This window comes from Raphanus sativus, chromosome 6 (assembly GCF_000801105.2).
Source record: "Raphanus sativus cultivar WK10039 chromosome 6, ASM80110v3, whole genome shotgun sequence".
Classification (NCBI taxonomy): domain Eukaryota; kingdom Viridiplantae; phylum Streptophyta; class Magnoliopsida; order Brassicales; family Brassicaceae; genus Raphanus; species Raphanus sativus.
Genome location: NC_079516.1, coordinates 23,739,219 through 23,759,394, shown reverse-complemented (window position 1 = coordinate 23,759,394; position 20,176 = coordinate 23,739,219). Strand labels below are relative to the sequence as shown.

Below are 20,176 nucleotides of genomic sequence, written 5' to 3'. Positions count from 1 at the left end.
TTTTGTCTCAGTTTAAACGTAAGTTTAGAATAACAATCTTATAGCGTTATTTAGCAAATAAATCTTATAGCTTAAAAGGAATTATAAGGGGCAAGATAGTTTAATATACAAGAAATTAAATTAATACACCTCAAATATCTTTGTCTCATGCCGTACAATCTGCTGTTCAGATCTTCGATTTTAGTTTGACATTCTTGACTAGGTTGACAGCCTGTAAACTGTTGCATCTAATCTCACATCAAATATGAAATGGTTAGAAACAAAGAAAAACATACACCGATATTGTCATGAATATGTTAAAACCACAATTTACCATATAATTTTTCATTTTCGAGGTAATTTTTTGTAGTTTCTTGCGTTAGCTAAAAATTTTACCTCTATTATTTTAGCTTTTAGTTTTTTTTTTAGCTTCTAGTTAGAAAAATTAAAACTACAACAAAAAAATGTTTTACAAATCAGAAAATATTTTTTTTTTCATACCAAATTTCATGCTTAGTACAACCCTATCAATAAACTTAGATTCATTTGAAATAACAGTTTTTAAGCAAATTTAAGCTATTTAGTATAATAAAAAAAAAGCAAAAACAATTGAATATATTTATAAGTCTTTCATCTTTATCAAAGAAAATAAAAAATTGTTGTTTTGGTAAAGAAATCTCCAAACAATACAATCCAAAAGACCAAACGAAACATTTCAATAAAAAAGCTTACAAAGAAATACAAATGTCAAAAAGTTGTATTTATTGTGCAAATTCAGCAAATGTCACCTTTTTTCTTTACTATTATTAAATTAAATTAATATTAAATTTCCCTCGATCTGTTTTCTTTCTTGTTCTCCAACCACCGGAAAGAGAGAAGAAGAAGACGGAAGCAGAATCTATCTTTCACAATCACTCTCTCCCTCTCTCTCTCCGCCGCGCCACAACCATCACTGAGATGCGGCGGTGTAAAATCGGCGAATTCATCTCCGTGGAATCGATGAGGTTTCTGGCGTTTCTCCTGATCTGTAGTTTCTCTCTCGCCTTCTCCGCCGAGTCCGATATCGAGGCTGACTCATTTATCGCACGCGAGATCAACGGAACCGCCGCGGAGTCCAATGCGACGAACGCGAAACCAAAGGAGGACAGTTTCGCCGATATGATCGATCGGGCACTTGAGAAGGAGTTTCCGGAGAATGACCAGAACGATGGTTCGTATCCTTTCAGTCCTCTAACATTTGGTTCGCTGTGGAGACTAGGGTTTTGATTTTGGTTCTCCACTCAATTTCAGTTTCTCTCAGATTTAGTTTTGGTGAAAATTGATCCTCTTTAGGGGATTTATCATTGATTTAGCTAATGCTGACATCTGTATTATATATGCATTGGAGAAGTTGTGTCTGCTTAGTAGGTGTATAGATTACTCATGCCTTCTAGAATTTAATGAATTGCGTGTTGAAAAATGGTAAAGTTATTGACCAATGGAGAGTTGATTGGTCTAGTGGATATAACTCTTGGATGGTCTAGTAGGGTTGCTTGTTCAAATTTCGTTATATACACTATGTTGTCGAACTCTTTGAAGATGCTGTTTGTGAATTGCTTTTGTCTTGTTTTGCTTTTGCAGTTCCTGATCCAGGAAGCTTTAATAATAGTGTTGCTGATCAGCAGGTTGGTTAATTGCAAATTTTTTTTTATCTTTTTTTTTTCGTTCCAGTTCAATTGTGGTCTTATTGCTTTATACACAGCAAACTACTCAATGTTTGTTGTTTGTTTCTTTTCTTTTTATTAAGCCATTTAGTTATATGCTCATTAGGCTGTTCTGGAGACTGTTGCTCGAGTTAAGCCCAAGAAAAATGAGACCAAGACCAAGGAGGAGAAGTGAGTCTTTCTGATGCATACTTTACCCTTTTTCGAGTCGATTTGTGCAGTTACTGTTATCTAATTCTGTTTCAAAGGCTAAAAGCAAACTATAACATAATAATTCCTTTTATTCTATAGATCATTCTTTAATCTGGATAACGAGAATGGCGTAGAAGATACTCCAAGGCTCATTGATAGGAAGGTAAGCTTACACATGTATATTCTGAAGAACGAATATAAATCTATTATGTATACCCGTTTCGTGAATTGTGAATTTTCTGCAATTCCAAATCCAGGACAACGTTTTTATCATGTCCAATCCAAAATCCAAGTACCCTGTACTGCAGCTAGATTTAAGGTAAGTATATCATTCGTTAAGGAAGTAAGTTCTTTGATTGTTTCTAATTTGATAAGAACTGACCGAACATTTTTTTTTTGTTTGTTGGGGACATCTCTCTTAAACGGTACATTTGTATGTAGGCTGATATCAGATTTGGTGGTCGTCATTGTTTCTGCTACTTGTGGTGGAATTGCCTTTGCTTGTGCTGGTCAACCGGTGAGTACACGCTTCCTTTGCGGGAGCTTTTGAATTTCAACGTTATTACGTTAGCATTTGAGTATTCTTCTTTCCAAAAGTCTAGAATTGATTTTGTTGGCCTTGAATCATCGAACAGTGACAGCGATATTTAGTATGTATACACTACTTACATGGCAGGTCATTACTGGGTATCTATTGGCTGGATCTGTCATTGGACCGGGTGGATTAAGCTTTGTTAGTGAAATGGTGCAGGTAGCTTACAACTGCTTTAGTTCTTCAAAGTTTCTCCTTTATCTCTTCATATTACATTTGTACGGAAGTTTTCATCACTAAGAGATTGACTGTTAATATTTATGGTCGATAAGGACTTAATTACTTCTTTTTTCTGTATAGCACAGGTTGAAACAGTAGCTCAGTTTGGTGTAATCTTTCTCCTTTTTGCTTTAGGATTAGAGTTCTCTGCAGCAAAGGTTTACATGTTTCCAAGCTATTATATTTTTCGTCTTTGGTCTTTGACACTTTTGAGACAGTTATTTTGTTGGTGCAGCTTCGTGTAGTTCGTGCAGTAGCTATTCCAGGGGGTCTTCTTCAAATTTTTTTGTTCATGTGCTTGAGTGGGATAACAGCCTCGGTATGTTCTAGTTTCTAAATAGTAATAGCAATTGATTATAAATGAGTTATTAGGCGTATTGGGTATGAATCATGCAAACGAATGCATTGGGTTGACTTAGCTGCTTCTTCATTGCATTGCAGTTATGCGGCGGTAAACTAACAGAAGGAATATTCGTTGGTGCTTTCCTTTCGATGTCATCAACAGCGGTGGTATATTTTACTCCTTGTGCTCACTCTCAATGTATTTAATCTTTTTTTTTGTACCAGTTATGTTTCCCTAATTTTCTCTTTATGCGTGATCCTCATATGTTATTGTTACCTTGCCATGATTCTTTTACCAGGTGTTGAAATTTTTAATGGAAAAAAATAGTATAAGTGCTCTACATGGCCAGATAACCGTTGGCACACTTATCCTTCAGGTATCTACTCTGTCACTCTCCAAAAAATAGCATAGTATTTCAACACCTGGATTTCAGCTATTAATATGTTGTATGCAACAATTGCTTTCATTAGATTTTTAATATATGGCTTCATGAATCTCTAGGATTGTGCTGTGGGTTTGCTTTTTGCTCTCCTTCCGGTTCTTGGTGGCACATCTGGTGTCCTTCAAGGAATGTTGTCCATGGCTAAATCGTATGTCTTCTATTTTCCGGGAAGTTCTGTGAAAAAATATTGACAATTTTTTATTACTTCATTTCTTTTGACCGTGCGGTAATTTCTCTCTAGGTTGGCTATTTTGATTGCGTTTTTGGCTGCTTTGTTTGTATTGTCACGTACCTGGGTACCTTGGTTTCTAAAGCTTATGACAAGCCTTTCTTCTCAGGTATACACACATTTTTACCTGCTTCCGTTTTTGGTCTTTGAAATGATTATCAACGTAAGCGTTAGTCTCAATCTTTTGGCAGACTAACGAGCTCTACCAGTTGGCCGCTGTAGCATTTTGTTTGCTTGTCGCTTGGGTTAGTCTGATCCTTTTGTTCTTCGTATCTATTTGGGTGTTTGCACATGTCTGATCTCAATTTGTCAGTTGATATACTCAGTTATATTTTTGCTTCTTCAGTGTAGTGACAAGCTCGGTCTAAGTCTTGAGTTGGGTTCCTTTGCGGCAGGAGTGATGATATCAACAACTGATCTCGCCCAGCATACTCTTGAACAAGTAAGAAGCCAACTTTAACTCTTTCGAACTTGAGGATCTTTTCCCATCTTCTCTTTACTCTTTACCATATAGAGCTGTTCTTATCGTTGCCGTGCTTCCTTTTCAGGTGGAACCCATCCGCAACTTTTTTGCAGCGCTGTTCCTCGCTAGTATTGGAATGCTGATACATATGCACTTCTTGTGGAACCATGTTGACATTCTGGTAGCAGCCGTGTTACTGGTGATAGTGATAAAGACTGTGGTCGTTGCAATCGTTGTTAAAGTCTTTGGATACAATAACAAAACTGCAGTACTTGTAAGAAGTGAACCCTTCTTTTCTTCTTTGTCCCCCTTCCACATTGCCTCAAAAACTTTCTCGTAGTGAGAAGCCTAACAGATTTCTTGTCTATAGGTTGGAATGTCGCTTGCGCAGATTGGGGAATTTGCTTTTGTTCTGCTAAGTCGAGCATCTAATCTTCACCTTATTGAGGTAAGCAATCAAATGCCTCTTTAGTTTTTTCTTTTGATGCAACTAAGGTTGTATCTTCCAGTCACCGTGTGGTACCATAATAACAGCTTGCTCATATGTTTTGTGTTTATTGCAGAGCAAACTGTACCTCCTGCTTCTGGGAACAACTGCTCTAAGCCTGGTATGGTCCACATCCACACCATATTCAATTAAAGTTCAGTTTTACATACGACAATTTGACATGTACATGAAAACAAACTCAATGGTGATTTAAAAAATTAAAGTGAATATGTTGCAGGTAACGACACCATTTCTATTCAAATTGATACCGGCCGTTGTACATTTAGGAGTGCTCTTACGGTGGTTCTCTCCCGATAGCTCAACTGAGGTATATCTAAAACATCTACGTCGTTCTGTTTCTCTAGACACCTTTGGCACAAAATCAACTTTTAGACTTGTCTTTTCTTTCATCTGTATCATCAGATTGGTTTCAAAGGAGGTTTGTATCGTTCAGAGAGTGCGAAGCTTATATCACAAATGATCCAAGGTTCTCTTCACGATTCTTGATGTTGATTCAATAGAAGACACGACACAACACAACATCAAAGCCACATTTGATCTCAAGCTAGGCAAATACAATGAATGGAGAACCGTCGCCGGATGTATAGATGTTTCTAAGAGATCAGGAGATGACTGAAGAGGAAACTGTATAAAATCTCTTACACAAAGATAACCACTAAACAAACTTGTAACTTTGATTCATTCTTCTCTATAATGTTTTGAGATTCTTTATGGCTAAAATGGTAAGAAATTTAGAACAATCTTCAACGTATTGTAATGATACCAACCTGTAAAATTACCATCTCTTACGTAGAGAGTTTTTCGAGTTAATCGACTATAAAGAGTACAACAACAAATACAATGCAACTATAAAGAGTACAACAACAAGAATAAAAAAGCTCGCCCTCAACCATGTTCGCCTTTGCAATCATTGAAATCTTCCCCGAGAGCAATCTCTTTGAGCATAGTCTATACAAAGACATGGTTTCAAGAGTGCATTTCCGAAAGATTTACAATCTTGTGCCAAAACAAAAGAAAAAGAAAGAATTTTGCAGAAAATGATATCTGATAAGTATCAGTATTATCCTACGTACTCGCCTTCATGTTAATTTTCTGAGCATAGGGCCACCAGTGTTCAGGCGAGACACCGTTTGATACAACAGATATTATAACTTCCATTAGAAATTTAGAACAGTGATACAAAGTTTTCTTTTTTAATTAAAACTAGATCATGATCCGCGCGACCGCGCGGATTTATTTTTTATTTTTAACACATAACATATATTCTATAATAGTTAATATAATTTGAAGTTTGTCATTTTCACATAATATGGTTTTATATAATTTCGAGTTTTCTCATTGTTTAAGAAAAATGTTAAAACTGTTTTTTCTATTAATAGTTTTTCATTGGTGTATTAGAGATATAACTGTATGGTGAAAACACTAACATAATATCAAACAATACGATTTGGTTTTGACATTGTGCTTTTTGGGAGTTTTTTCTAAATGTTTTGTGAATGTCCAATGATAAATACGAAGGCAAGTACTTGTACACACATTTTAAGTGGGAGGAATTGAATATTTTCTAACCTATTAAGTTAGATATAATAAATACAAAATCTATTGACACCGAGATTTTAGGTATAGTAGAATAAACTTGGAGAAGAGGGTTTTCCATATTCATGATTTTTCAAATCTGGCAATTTGATTGTGAATATTTGATTGTAACCGAGATTTTAGGTATAGTAGACTCAACTTGGTGAAGAGGTTTTTCAATAATCGATTTTTTTTAAAAGTATAAATTGATGTTTTTGAAATAAGAATATACGTTAGTATATTCTATTCAGTGTATATTCAAAGTAAACCTCGATTATTTGAGAATCAAAAAAATATATTCTGATATCTTTAGTATTGAGTTTTAAAAGTTATGTATCAAGCTATTTAAAAATTTAAAGATTCATCAGTATTTGATGCCAAATAATTGTTTTTTAAATCCGATATTGTAGGTTGAGAGTTATTTGGTTAATTGAATCAATTGGTTTAGTTGTATAATGACTGGCTAAAGATTCGTGTAATTTTTGTAATTTTTTGTCAACCTACTCGTGTAATAATATTTATATTTTTAATAACATGTGTAATATTTATTTTTATTTCTATCTATTTATATTTTTATTTTTAATAACTCAGACTCGTGTAAATATTGGAGACATTTATCGTATTCATTTGACTATAATAAAAGAGAGGTTTATTGTATTCATTTGACTATAATAAAAGAGAGGGATTGTTATATTTGTACTATGATATAATATAAATATGATAATGTGAGTATATTCTAACGAAAAGAATAGATATTTTGTTTAATAGATGTATATAATGTAAGACATAGATCTTATTGTGGAGTTAATTAATGGATGGTTGATATCTAACTCTTTAAGGAAATATTTAAATGAAAGATTAGACTAAGAATAATAATGTGATGTCCAACTTAAAAATCCACCTAGAAGAAGTCATAATGTTTCTGTTTTAATAAGATAGATATGCTTATTGATTACGCCCAAAGTGTTCACGACATGTTAAAGAACAAAAGTATAGAACAACTCCTCCGCTTTTGGAAAGCTTAAGAACCGAAGGGAGTTTGCATCGAGAGTTGCACACAGCACAAAGTGGTCTACAAATAGAGGTGTTGGACACCACTTCTTCATTGGAGCTTGTCATGGAACCTTCCCTGATATATATGTATCCAAAATCGAAGTTAACAGAAATAAAGGAACCTGGCATGATATATGAGAAGTCTCCAAGTGCACATGAAATATGCAAAATGACTCCACAATCATTGCATGTGTAGAAACCTCTCTTTGAATCTACTTTGGTTTCACATGCCTCACACCAATATTTTTCATCCACATTCATGTCTTCATATGACAAGAAGAGAGGATGATCATCATATCTGTTTCTCAATACCTTTTTCGGTAACATAGCACACTTGCCATCCACTTTATAGTCTTCACACTCATCACAATAAAAGTAAATGGTGTCCACCTTACCACATCTACTACAACTCTTACGATAGTCAATGGCCCAGTTGTAGTAGTATAAAGGATGAGGATGGCTTTCGTGATCAAGTGAATCTGAAATCGAAGCACATCGTACATCTATAGGCACAGAATTTACAGATTCGTACCTGAAACCTGTGGAATACTGATCACAAGTCACACCCCGAAAATAGGAGTGAGAATCTGCACGAAGCGTGAAAGGCAGGTTGTTGCGCACATGACGTTTCTTCCGTGGAAGGTTTGCGCATTTTTCGTGGAGAATGAAATCGCATTCTTGTTGCTTGCAAATGTAAAAGGGTTCTTCACCAATCTGGAAGACGCATGCCTTGCATAGTGTGTTTTCCGATAGAATCATCTCATCCTTGTTGAATTGTAAGTTATGATGATCATGGCTGAAATGTCTTATGGTGTTATCATCAATCACCTCATAAGGCGCAATTTCCTCTTCTTCGTCTGGTGTCCCTTCTCGTTCGACCATGTCCCATACATCACTTCTTGTTGCGCATCTCGCATGAACAGAAAAACTAGGACATTTGGCACAAGTATAAGCTCCATAGAATCCATCCACTTTCTTACGGCAAACTCTGCATTTCCACTCTCCATGACCGAGGCGAGGGGTGTAAGAGATACGGTGATCGTGGCGGTTGATGTTGATGACACGTGGTAAATCAATACACTCTCGATGAATCATGAAATTGCATGGAAGACAGAAATAAGGGCTTCGGCTACCTTGAGTCCCACAAGCATTACAAGTGAAGTCAATGAGTCTTGGAACAAGATGAAGTTGATGCTCATGTGTCTTCAGGCAGTCAACGTCAACCGGTGGTGGATTTCTCATACATTCTCTGCATATGCTGACATTACAAACATCACAGTGGTGGAGTTGGTGAACCAAATTCAAATTCTTCCCGCAGAGAAGACAATTTTTATCGGCATAATCAGGGACTTCACCACCATATGACTTATCAAGTGACTTGAGTGGGTGTTGGGGGTGGAAAGTATGGTATGCTTCATGAAAATGATCAAGACAGTCTATATGGATGAAAAATTCTTCGCACTCCTGACATCTATAAAGATGGGCTCCTATGTATACACGTCTCCTTAGGGATGTCAACTGGACACTCTGTCCATGGACGTCCATGTCCAAATTAATATGGACTAATATGGACATGCCCAAATTCGTCCAAAATATTTTGTTGTCCAACTGGACAACGCCCAAATACGCCCAAAGACCAATTGACAAGACCAAATGGACATTTGCCGTCCAAATCATTAAAATCTCTAGGGTTTTTAATTGGGGAAAATCATTTTTTTCACTTGGCCGTCACTCTTATCTCCCAATCTCATCTCTCTCGATCTCAACTCTCAAGCTCTCCATGACTCCATCTCTCTCGATCTCGAGCTCTCCATCTCCTGCACACTTTGCAGATTGGCCATTCCCTATAAGAATTAGGCTCACAGACGAGTTTGAGTGGATGCTCGTGAACTCCGTAGGAATTTTCAGGAAGAACAAGTGGTTCTGGTCTCTTCGCACACCCCAATTCCAACTTGAAATCACATATTGAGCAACAATATCCGAATATGAAACTTCTTCCACAGAAACATCTATGTCGTTGGGAATCTTCTAAGGGAAGGGTAGGGATGATGAGTTTGAGAGGATGGTCGGGATGGAAAGAGTGGTTGATCTCTTTCAAGGGATTAGCACAATCTTTATGGAACACAGCTTGTTCACACCCCAGCTCATTGCAACGGTACCCTCCATAGATATAGTAACTGAGTAAGCTGCAGCCGCTGTCGCACCGACTAGAAACAAAGCCATTGAAAGGTATCAAAGGATGCTCGTGAAGTTGTGGCAACTCTACTCTTTCCATGCTCATTTGTTTATCTAAGACCCAAATGGTAAGAAATTTAGAACAATCTTCAACGTATTGTAATGATACCAACCTGTAAAATTACCATCTCTTACGTAGAGAGTTTTTCGAGTTAATCGACTATAAAGAGTACAACAACAAATACAATGCAACTATAAAGAGTACAACAACAAGAATAAAAAAGCTCGCCCTCAACCATGTTCGCCTTTGCAATCATTGAAATCTTCCCCGAGAGCAATCTCTTTGAGCATAGTCTATACAAAGACATGGTTTCAAGAGTGCATTTCCGAAAGATTTACAATCTTGTGCCAAAACAAAAGAAAAAGAAAGAATTTTGCAGAAAATGATATCTGATAAGTATCAGTATTATCCTACGTACTCGCCTTCATGTTAATTTTCTGAGCATAGGGCCACCAGTGTTCATGCACATCTTGCATGAACAGCCAAACTAGGACACTTTGAGCAAGTATAAGCCCCGTAGAATCCATCCACTTTCTTACGGCAAACTCTGCATTTCCACTCTCCATGACCGAGGCGAGGGGTGTAAGAGATACGGTGATCGTGGCGGTTGATGTTGATGACACGTGGTGAATCAATACACTCACGGTGGATCATGAAATTGCATGGAAGACAGAAATAAGGGCTTCGGCTACCTTGAGTCCCACAAGCATTACAAGTGAAGTCAATTGAGTCTTGGAACAAGATGAAGTTGATGCTCATGTGTCTTCAGGCAGTCAACGTCAACCGGTGGTGGATTTCTCATACATGATCTGCATATGCTGACATTACAAACATCACAGTGGTGAAGTTGGTGAACCAAATTCAAATTCTTCCCGCAGAGAAGACAATTTTTATCGGCATAATCAGGGACATATGACTTATCAAGTGACTTGAGTGGGTGTTGGGGGTGGAAAGTATGGTATGCTTCATGAAAATGATCAAGACAGTCTATATGGATGAAAAATTCTTCGCACTCCTGACATCTATATAAAGATGGGCTCCTATGTATACAGGTCTCCTGCACACTTTGCAGATTGGCCATTTCCTATAAGAATTAGGGTCACAGACGAGTTTGAGTGGATGCTCGTGAACTCCTCCGTAGGAATTTTCAGGAAGAACAAGTGGTTTCTTCCACAGAAACATCTATGTCGTTGGGAATCTTCTAAGGGAAGGGTAGGGATGATGAGTTTGAGAGGATGGTCGGGATGGAAAGAGTGGTTGATATTAGCACAATCTTTATGGAACACAGCTTGTTCACACCCCAGCTCATTGCAACGGTACCCTCCATAGATATAGTAACTGAGTAAGCTGCAGCCGCTGTCGCACCGACTAGAAACAAAGCGATTGAAAGGTATCAAAGGATGCTCGTGAAGTTGTGGCAACTCTACTCTTTCCATGCTCATTTGCTTATCTAAGACCCAAAAAAAAAAGAAAAAAAGAAAGAAAGATTCTTAAGCTATTGAGAGCTGAAATCTATAGTCTGAGAAGAAGGAGGCGTGAGCTAAAGAGAATGGGTGAAAGCGCAGGTCACTACTACTACTAGAGGTTTTAGAATAATATAAACCTAGGTCAGAAGCACTTAGCACTGGTTTCTTGGGCCAAAATGGACTATTTAGGAGGGGCTTTGTTCTACTTTAATGGCCCTTTTAAATACAAAATAAAATAAACGGTTTCATTCTAATCTTTCATTCTCCGCGGCGTCTCCACCTGAGCACATATTTTTCAACATAAAAGCACATATTCTTTTTTTTCAACATTCCATTCTGTTTATGAACACATACTTGTACAGCTTTTGTGACTAGACATATGGACAGGTCTATATATGGAACCTTAGCCCGATAGTTCTACATTCAGCCAGCATGTGAATGAGCGTTACATCTTCAAGACCAACATCCATCTGTCCAGTTTCAGACTGATCATCATGTATATATGTATGCACTGCTTGATCTTCCATACCTTGTTTGCAATTAATGATACTTAAGTTGAGCAAGTATTTCAACTCTTCCTTGTAGCTCTGTCTCCAAATCCGCATTAGCTGTCCAGCAGGGTTCCTTCTTCAATAACCAATTGATGTTTCACTCCCATCCATAACCCTTTTTTGGTGTCTCATCTCTTTGCTCGTTTCAGCCCATAAATCATTCCAGTAACCCATTTATATTGCACAGGTTGAAACAGTAGCTCACTTTGTTAAGGTTTGCATGTTTCCACGCTCTTACATTTTTCTGCTTTCTCTGTTCTTTTGAAACATTTGAGAGAGTTATTGTACTTTTTGCTCGCAGCTTCGTGTAGTTCGTGCAGTAGCTATTCCAGGAGGTCTTCTTCAAAAAAACTTTTTTCATGTCCTCGGTATGTTTTAGTTTCTAAATAGTAATAGCAATCGAGTAAGAATGAGTTATTAGGCTTTTTGTGTGTGAACGAATATTCGTTTGTGCTTTTCTTTCGATGATATCAACGGCGGTGGTATATTCTAATATCACACTTGTGTCTTCTAAACTGTTATAGTTTACTCACTCTCACTGTATTTATTCTTTTTTTTGTTGTATCAGTTATGTCTCCGTAAGTTTCTCTTTAGGCTTGATCCTCATATATTAGTATTACTTTGCCATGATTCTTTTACCAGGTCTCGAAATTTTTAATGGAAATAAATAGCATAAGTGATCTACACGGCCAGATAACCGTTGGAACACTTATCCTAGGTATCTACTTAGTCACTCTCCAAACAATAGCATGGTAGTATGATTCTCACAATATTAACAGATGAACAACTTTTTCTTCAGATCTCTTGCATAGGCAGAGGTTTAACTGTAACTTCGTAAGTGATTCCACTCGAAAAGGCGAATATATATATATATGGCTGAAGCGTAAAGATGGATACTAAGTAACCTCCTTCACCAGTCAAAGGTTCTCAGTTTGTCTGTCACCACTATGTACAAACTTAAGAGAATAGCATACACGCACGGTTAGAAAGCTAACCAGAAGAGGAGAATCTAGAGGCGGTTCCGGCACTGTAAACATGTTCACAAGGACATCTGCTGTACACGAAAAAATTAAAATAGAATGAACATTGAAGATTAACCTTAGTGCGTAAAGACTGACCAAAGACATGTCGTGATTGATCCAACGACCCAACTAAGTGAAATCACCTTTACAAAAAAAATTAGACTTACATTGAATGTGTTGTACTAGGCTATTGGTAACTCAGACCCAATTAATATGTTGAGTATAGTACAAGTGAAAGCAAGAACTGACTCATCCGTTCAAGAACCCACCTCTGTGTTCCAAAATGTACGTACACATATTTTGATTGTCAATTTACTGTGGAATTTGGTTTGATGTATGAGTTGTTTCATTACTTGTGGTTTGTTATGTCGGATAGGATCCAATTCTGTGGGAAGCATTTGCGCCAAAAACCATCATTAAATGAGAACAAGGTCATGGAAGAGATGGAGGATGAAGATGAACAAGAAGAGATGGAAAATTCAGAGAGGGAGAAGGAAGTAGTAGAAGAAGAAGCTTGTGGAATGATTAATCTATCAGAGTACATCTTGAGCGATGACAAAAAAAAACATTTAGATCATGAGCATTTGATGGTCTTGAACAGTTGAACCATTTGTATCAAAAACATCAAGATGCTGAGATGGACAAAAATTTTGAAATCTATGTAGGTAAATTTGTCAATTTTTTCATTCGATTTTGTTTCTTTGATAGCACTCATGGAATGATCTAACCTTGAGTTCCATACCTTTTTAGGGTATGCCTGTAACTCCAGAAACTGTCAATAAACTACAGAACGAAAAGCAATATTAATAGATTGTTCTAGTTCAATGTTTTTTCTCCACTATGTCCATCCTCACGTCTAGTTTCCAGGAAAAGAGAGAGAGAGAGAGAGAGGCAGAGCTTATAACAGAAGCTAGGGAGAGATTTGTGTTTTTTTCTGTTCTAAAAAATTGCAAAAAATGGAAAACAATAGAACTACAAATGAGCATTGTCTTTCTCAGACTCAAGATGATGAATGAAACTTGCGGAAGGTTAGCTCTACTGCTTCCTTTTGAGATAGCTTTTACCGCATTTTGTAGAGTTGGGTCCTTGAGAGCTTGCAATGCTGGCCATTCAAAGAATAAGTTAGCTCTATGTCGACATCTCTGGGATTCTTCTTGTTAGGTGCGATGGTCATGCTTCCTGTGATCATTTCACCCTCGCATATGGTTAACACATCTTCAAGGTACAGCACTGTTTGCTTCCAGTGTGTAGCTCTAGATTTTGGTCCTGCAATGCATTTTGTGATTGTCTCATGAGTTCCAAACATCGACAAAGAACCCATAGCATGAACCTACTTTTGCCTGCTGTTTCAGAATATCATATAATCATCAAAAGTGTGTTACCTGTTGAGAAACCAATCAGCTTGTGGCACATGGTGAACGATACATCAAAGTAGGCTACAAGAGCATGAATATTGTCATTCCGTTTCGCAACAAGCGTGAATGGAGCTGTAAAAGAAGCATCTTCAGAAGCCATCTTAGAGATATCCATTGTCTTCAGAAAAAAAAAGCCAAAACAAATTTGATTTTGCATTAGGAAAAGGTAACTAACTAAAGAGGGCTATCAGTAACTACTTTTAGTATAATCTTTACTTACTTTCAGTAGCTTGCTATCAGTCACGATTTGGTTGCCATCAACTGTGTCAACAAGAGGTTCAGTGATTGCTCTTCTCTTGATGCATGACATGTCAAACCCATACACGTCGTTCCAAACTGTTTAGGAGAAACAAACAACAAGAGGCTGTAAATTAAAGGAAACAAATAAATTACTGGAGAAATGTGCAAAAGGTCACTCACATTCAACTTTGTCTTCTTTGTAATGAGCATCCTCTATGGCAGTAAGATAGAGAGAAGCTTTATCTGGTAGAACAATTCCACCATCAACCTAACAACAACAAAAAACAAGAAGTTTTTAAAACTATAATGAACCATCATCACGAGTTTAACAAGGCGAAAACTTCCACTTACAAGCCATTTATTGCGAGCATACAAGACGGTATCAAGCATGTTTTCATAAACAAGAAAGTAACCCATCCATTCAGAGACAATCACATCCACTTTAGTAACCGGAAGCTCGATTTCCTCAATCTTCCCTTTCAAAACCGTTATAACTGCCTCCCAAAATAACCAAAACAGTTGTTAGTAACAAGGCTGTTTACGAACACTTTACAACAAAGCTTGTTACAGCCAACTCCAATCAGATTATTACCATCAGAAAACCCATTTGACTTAACGATCTCCTTTGCAGTATCAGCCATTTGAGAGCATTCAACCTATTCAAAGAATCATTTGTCAATCAAATGTATCCAAAATTGATTACAGGAGGAGAAGAACATAGCTGTGTACTATACATACAGCGTAAACGTGAGCAGCTCCAGCTTTAGCACAGAAGAGAGACAAGATCCCTGTTCCAGCTCCTACATCAAGAACTATTTTGTCCTTGACAAGAAACTTGTTCTTGTAAATAACATCACGGTAGCTCTTTGTCCTCACTACATCCTTCAACATTTCCTGAATAAACAAGACAATCATCATTAAGTCAGACATCAAACTACAGAACAGAGGGTTTCGAATCAAAACTGCAAAGGGACACTTACTTCATGAATACCTGCAAAAACCAAATCAAATGGAAACAGAGTTAGTCAGCACTTTACAGAGTTAGCTTAAAGGATGAATATTTTCAAGGGTTTTTTTTACCGAAATGGGAGTAAGAATCGAAGTAGTAATCGGCGCTGGTTATGTCATCAGCTACATCTGCATCGCACATTGTTTCATCAGTTTCTTCGATGATAGAATATGCCTTCTATATTCCTGCATAGATAGACTTTGTCAAATAACAACTCCTGTATTATAGGAAGTGTAGATACGAGATTGTAACAGACGAGGCTTTATATACCTCTGTATATCATGTCAATAAACCATCTGAGTTATTCAAACTATTATGGTATCAGAGCAGGATTCTATTTGATCCTCTGCTTCTTTTTCTTTTCTGTTTGAATTTCTCTATCGTTATCTTTCTTACTTCTCTTCTTCGATCAAATCATAATGGCTACAATCGAGAGGGGGTTTGGAGTGACGAATATCAAGACGCACATTCCATTGGTGCTTGATCTTGATGTTTTTAACTATGATGCGTGGAGAGAACTTTTTCACATGCACTGCCTCACGTGTGATCTACTAGGGCACGTTGATGGCACATCCCTTCCCACAGACGATGATGATCTGCAGTGGAAGAAGCGTGACGGCCTTGTCAAACTCTGGATCTATGGAACTCTTGCGCCGCCTCTGTTCAAATCAACGTTCAAAGCCGGTGGTTCTGCTAGGGACGTCTGGCTTCGTATCGAGAATCAGTTCCGCAATAACAAAGAGTCTCGTGCAATTCAATTGGACAATGATCTCCGTACGAAGGAGATAGGCGATCAATCAATCCGCGAGTACGCTCAAGGTTTGAAGTCCATTGCTGATCTTCTCGAGAATGTTGATGCAGCTGTACCTGACAAGACTCTTGTTATGTATCTTCTCAACGGGTTGAATGAGAAGTATGATCACATCATTAACGTGATCAAACATCAGAAACCGTTTCCCTCATTTGAAGAAGCTCGCAACATGCTTGAGCTGGAGGAGACTCGTCTAAAGAAACCACACAGGGCCACTGCCTCTCACGCTGATCATGCCTCCTCCTCAACAGCACTCGTAAGTGCTGCTCCAGCCCAGCGTCATGATAATCAGCATCGTCACCAACATCGCGGTGGCAGAGGAAATCGACGTGGTAGCAGGGGAAGAGGTCGATACAACAACTACAACAATCGTCAATCCCATGTGCCATGGAACATGCCCCCTCAGTTCTGGAATGCTTACAACGGTTGGCAGCAACAGAACCAATGGATGCAACCTCAGCGACAGCAGGCACCTCCACGAGCGGCATCTCAAGCCCCCACTGAGGCACATCTGATGGACAATGCTTATCAGCCCACCAGAGACTTTGCTGAGATGTTCAACACCATGACATTAGCGGAACCAACCAGCAACTGGTACATGGACTCGGGAGCTACGTCGCACTTAACGTCAAGCCCAGGTAACCTTCAGTCTGTTGATAAGTTGAACACCAGAAACACTGTCATCGTGGGTAACGGCTCTTCTATCCCTATTTTCTCGAGTGGAAAATCTTTTATTCCTTCTACCACTCGTCCTCTTCATCTGAATAATGTTCTTGTTGCACCAAATATCATCAAAAATCTTATTTCAGTTCGAAAGTTTACTAAAGATAATTGGTGTTCTGTGGAGTTTGATCCGTTTGGTTTTTCTGTGAAGGATCTCATGTCTCGGAAAACTCTTCTCCGCAGTGAAAGTTCAGGGGATCTTTATTCTGTTCCTCAGCATCTTCCTGGATCACAAGAACATTCAGCTTTTGTTGCAGCAACTCCTTCTTTATGGCATAAGCGTTTGGCACACGCAAATAATGAGCTTTTAAAGTCTCTCCTTTCTTCAAACTCTTTTTCGTGTAATAAAGACAGCATACCATTTTGTAATGCTTGTCAATTGGGTAAACACCTAAAGCTTCCTTTTTCTTTATCTTCGAATAAAAGTACTAAACCATTTGATATTGTTCATTCTGATCTTTGGACATCACCAATCGCAAGCTTAAGTGGTATTAGGTACTATGTTCTCTTTCTTGATGATTTTACACACTATCTTTGGGTTTATCCATTGCGACAAAAGAGTGATGTCTTCTCCAAATACCTTCATTTCTCTAATTTCATTAAAACACAATTTGGGGTAACCATTAAAGCTTTACAATGCGATAATGGAGGGGAATATAACAACTCTCAGTTCACTAAACACTTGGCCGATAAGGGCACTGTTTTCAGGTTCTCATGTCCTCACACCTCTCAACAAAATGGGAAATCAGAGAGGATGATTAGGACAATCAATAATGCCATCCGCTCGCTTCTCTTTCAAGCTCAAATGTCGCCAACATATTGGGTTGAAGCGCTTCATGTTGCTGCTCATATCATCAATATCTTGCCTTCCTCTTCTATAAATCATACAACACCTCACTTTCTTCTTTTTGGTCGCAGGCCTACTTATGATCACCTTCGGGTATTTGGCTGTCTCTGTTTTCCAAATGTTAATCACTCTCATCTTCACAAACTTTCAGCTAGGTCCACACCATGCTTATTCTTGGGCTATCCGATCAATCATCGTGGCTATAGGTGTCTTGATCTTAAAACCAATCGCATCATAATGTCTAGACATGTCGTCTTTGATGAGACTACCTTTCCAGGTGCTCAGAAACATGCGACAGATCTCTCATCCTATACTTTTCTAGACTGTGAACCTTCTCCTCTTTTTCAAGCTATCTTACAAAACCAACCTGTTCAAACACTTACACCAAACACAGCTTCTCTGCCTACGATTACAGCTAGCTCTCCTCCTCCTCCTCCGGTCATTCCTAATCCTCCACGGATGACAACAAGAGGTCAGCTAGGTATAGTCAAACCGAAAAAGATCTTTTCTCTTCTTACTTCATCGAGCTCTAGAATTCCAACCAATCCTCTTAAAGCTTTAGCTGATCCCAATTGGAATCCCTCGATGACAGAGGAATATGATGCTCAAATTATTAATAAGACATGGAGGCTGGTGCCTCGGCCTATTGGTGTTAATGTGATTAACTCTTTGTGGTTGCATAAGTTGAAACATGATGCAGATGGAAACCCGACGAGACACAAGTCACGATTGGTGGCTAACGGAAAGAGACAAGAAGAAGGCATTGACTATGACGAGACCTTCAGTCCTGTAGTCAAACCTGCAACAATCCGATCAGTGTTACATCTTGCAGTAAATCATGGCTGGGAAATGAAGCAACTAGATGTGAAAAATGCTTTCTTACACGGTTCTATTTCGGAGGACATATACATGCATCAACCGCCGGGTTTTGTAGACAAGAAGCATCCACATTATGTATGCAAACTGGAGAAGGCTCTGTACGGCCTCAAACAGGCGCCTCGTGCTTGGAACGCACGGTTCAGTAGCTTCTTGACACGCCTTGGCTTCGTCACAACGAAATCTGATGCGTCACTGTTTGTTTACAAAGACAAAAATGACCTGGCGTTTCTGTTACTATATGTTGATGATATCGTGTTAACAGGCTCAAGCTCTTCTTTGTTGCAGCATATCACTGCCAAAATGAAGCAAGAATTTCCGATGACAGACATGGGACGCTTATCTTACTTTCTGGGCATCAAAGTTGATTATAACAAGTCAGGCATCTTCCTTTCACAAAAGCAATATGCTTTGGAAATAATAGAGAGAGCGGGTATGATGAACTGCAAGCCAATATCAACACCATCGGATGTCAACTCCAAGCTTTCAGCGGAAGTTGGAGACAGAATCGACAACCCAAAGCAGTACCGGAGTCTTGCAGGGGCGTTGCAGTATTTAACCATTACACGACCTGATATAGCTTATGCCGTTCAACAGGTCTGTCTCTTCATGCATGATCCTCGAACTCCTCACCTAGCGGCTCTCAAACGCATCATCCGCTACATACAAGGAACTCAAGATCATGGACTTCAAATGTCAAAGTCCAAGGAACACAGTCTCATTGCATACTCTGATGCTGATTGGGCTGGCTGTCCCGATACACGCCGGTCAACCTCAGGCTACTGTGTCTACCTAGGAGACAACCTCATCTCATGGTCTTCCAAGCGCCAACAAACTGTCTCCCGATCGAGCGCTGAAGCCGAATACAGAGGAGTAGCAAACACTGTTGCAGAGACTTGCTGGATACGGAACTTACTTCTGGAACTTCATCATCCCATATCACGAGCAACTCTGGTCTTCTGCGACAACATCAGCTCTGTTTACATGTCTGCAAACCCAGTCAAACATCAGCGTACAAAACATGTCGAGCTAGACCTCCACTTTGTTCGTGAGAAGGTGGCACTTGGACAAGTAAAGGTGCTTCATGTTCCCACAACTTCACAGTATGCAGACATCTTCACAAAGGGCTTACCTTCCTCGCTGTTCAAAGAATTTCGTACCAGTCTAACCGTCCGACAACCCGACGATTACACTGAGGGAGGGTGATAGAATATGCCTTCTATATTCCTGCATAGATAGACTTTGTCAAATAACAACTCCTGTATTATAGGAAGTGTAGATACGAGATTGTAACAGACGAGGCTTTATATACCTCTGTATATCATGTCAATAAACCATCTGAGTTATTCAAACTATTATTCGAAGGGTAACTTTGTGTTCTGATTTTGATCAGAGCCTTGCTCGTTGTGGTTGTTCTTCGTACTAGCCATTGCACACAGTGAGTGAGTGAGTGAGTGAGTGAGAGAGAGGATTAGGGTTTTGGAGAGAAGATTCGAATAGGAAAGGGTCTAGGGTTTTAGGGAGACAACAACGTTTATGTTCACGGTTACTTATTCACGGTTACTTAACCGTCGGTCTGATTTAATTTGAAAGCATAACCGGTCTGATTTGTTATACCGATCCGGTTCAGTTAATTTAATTTCGAAATGAATTTATTTGGGTTGACTAAAAACAATAAAATA

General features: G+C 38.5%; 3 protein-coding genes across 3 annotated transcripts; 1 reads left to right on the top strand and 2 right to left on the bottom strand.

Moving 5' to 3' along the window:
- The first annotated feature begins 820 nt into the window (after positions 1-820).
- Positions 821-5,480, top strand: LOC108813353 (K(+) efflux antiporter 4). The gene is made up of 20 exons (XM_018585888.2): positions 821-1,189; positions 1,600-1,643; positions 1,789-1,853; positions 1,974-2,037; positions 2,132-2,193; positions 2,316-2,391; positions 2,551-2,625; positions 2,772-2,843; positions 2,921-3,004; positions 3,127-3,195; positions 3,327-3,404; positions 3,530-3,618; positions 3,712-3,808; positions 3,891-3,944; positions 4,046-4,141; positions 4,248-4,436; positions 4,533-4,610; positions 4,726-4,770; positions 4,888-4,977; positions 5,073-5,480. The coding sequence occupies exons 1-20, from the start codon at positions 937-939 to the stop codon at positions 5,154-5,156; spliced, it is 1,764 nt and encodes a 587-aa protein (XP_018441390.1). The 5' UTR covers positions 821-936; the 3' UTR covers positions 5,157-5,480.
- Positions 5,441-11,188, bottom strand: LOC108808131 (uncharacterized). Its single transcript, XM_056987096.1, has 2 exons — positions 9,074-11,188; positions 5,441-9,018 (listed from the first exon to the last, which is right to left on the bottom strand). The coding sequence occupies exons 1-2, from the start codon at positions 9,577-9,579 to the stop codon at positions 7,191-7,193; spliced, it is 2,334 nt and encodes a 777-aa protein (XP_056843076.1). The 5' UTR covers positions 9,580-11,188; the 3' UTR covers positions 5,441-7,190.
- A 2,178-nt stretch (positions 11,189-13,366) lies between these two features.
- Positions 13,367-20,001, bottom strand: LOC108808130 (probable protein arginine N-methyltransferase 1.2). Its single transcript, XM_056989961.1, has 10 exons — positions 19,858-20,001; positions 15,309-15,398; positions 15,209-15,219; positions 14,967-15,122; positions 14,821-14,884; positions 14,580-14,722; positions 14,409-14,496; positions 14,209-14,324; positions 13,956-14,106; positions 13,367-13,839 (listed from the first exon to the last, which is right to left on the bottom strand). Exons 1-10 carry the CDS (start codon positions 19,922-19,924, stop codon positions 13,634-13,636), a joined length of 1,092 nt encoding a protein of 363 aa, XP_056845941.1. The 5' UTR covers positions 19,925-20,001; the 3' UTR covers positions 13,367-13,633.
- Between the last annotated feature and the right edge of the window lie 175 nt (positions 20,002-20,176).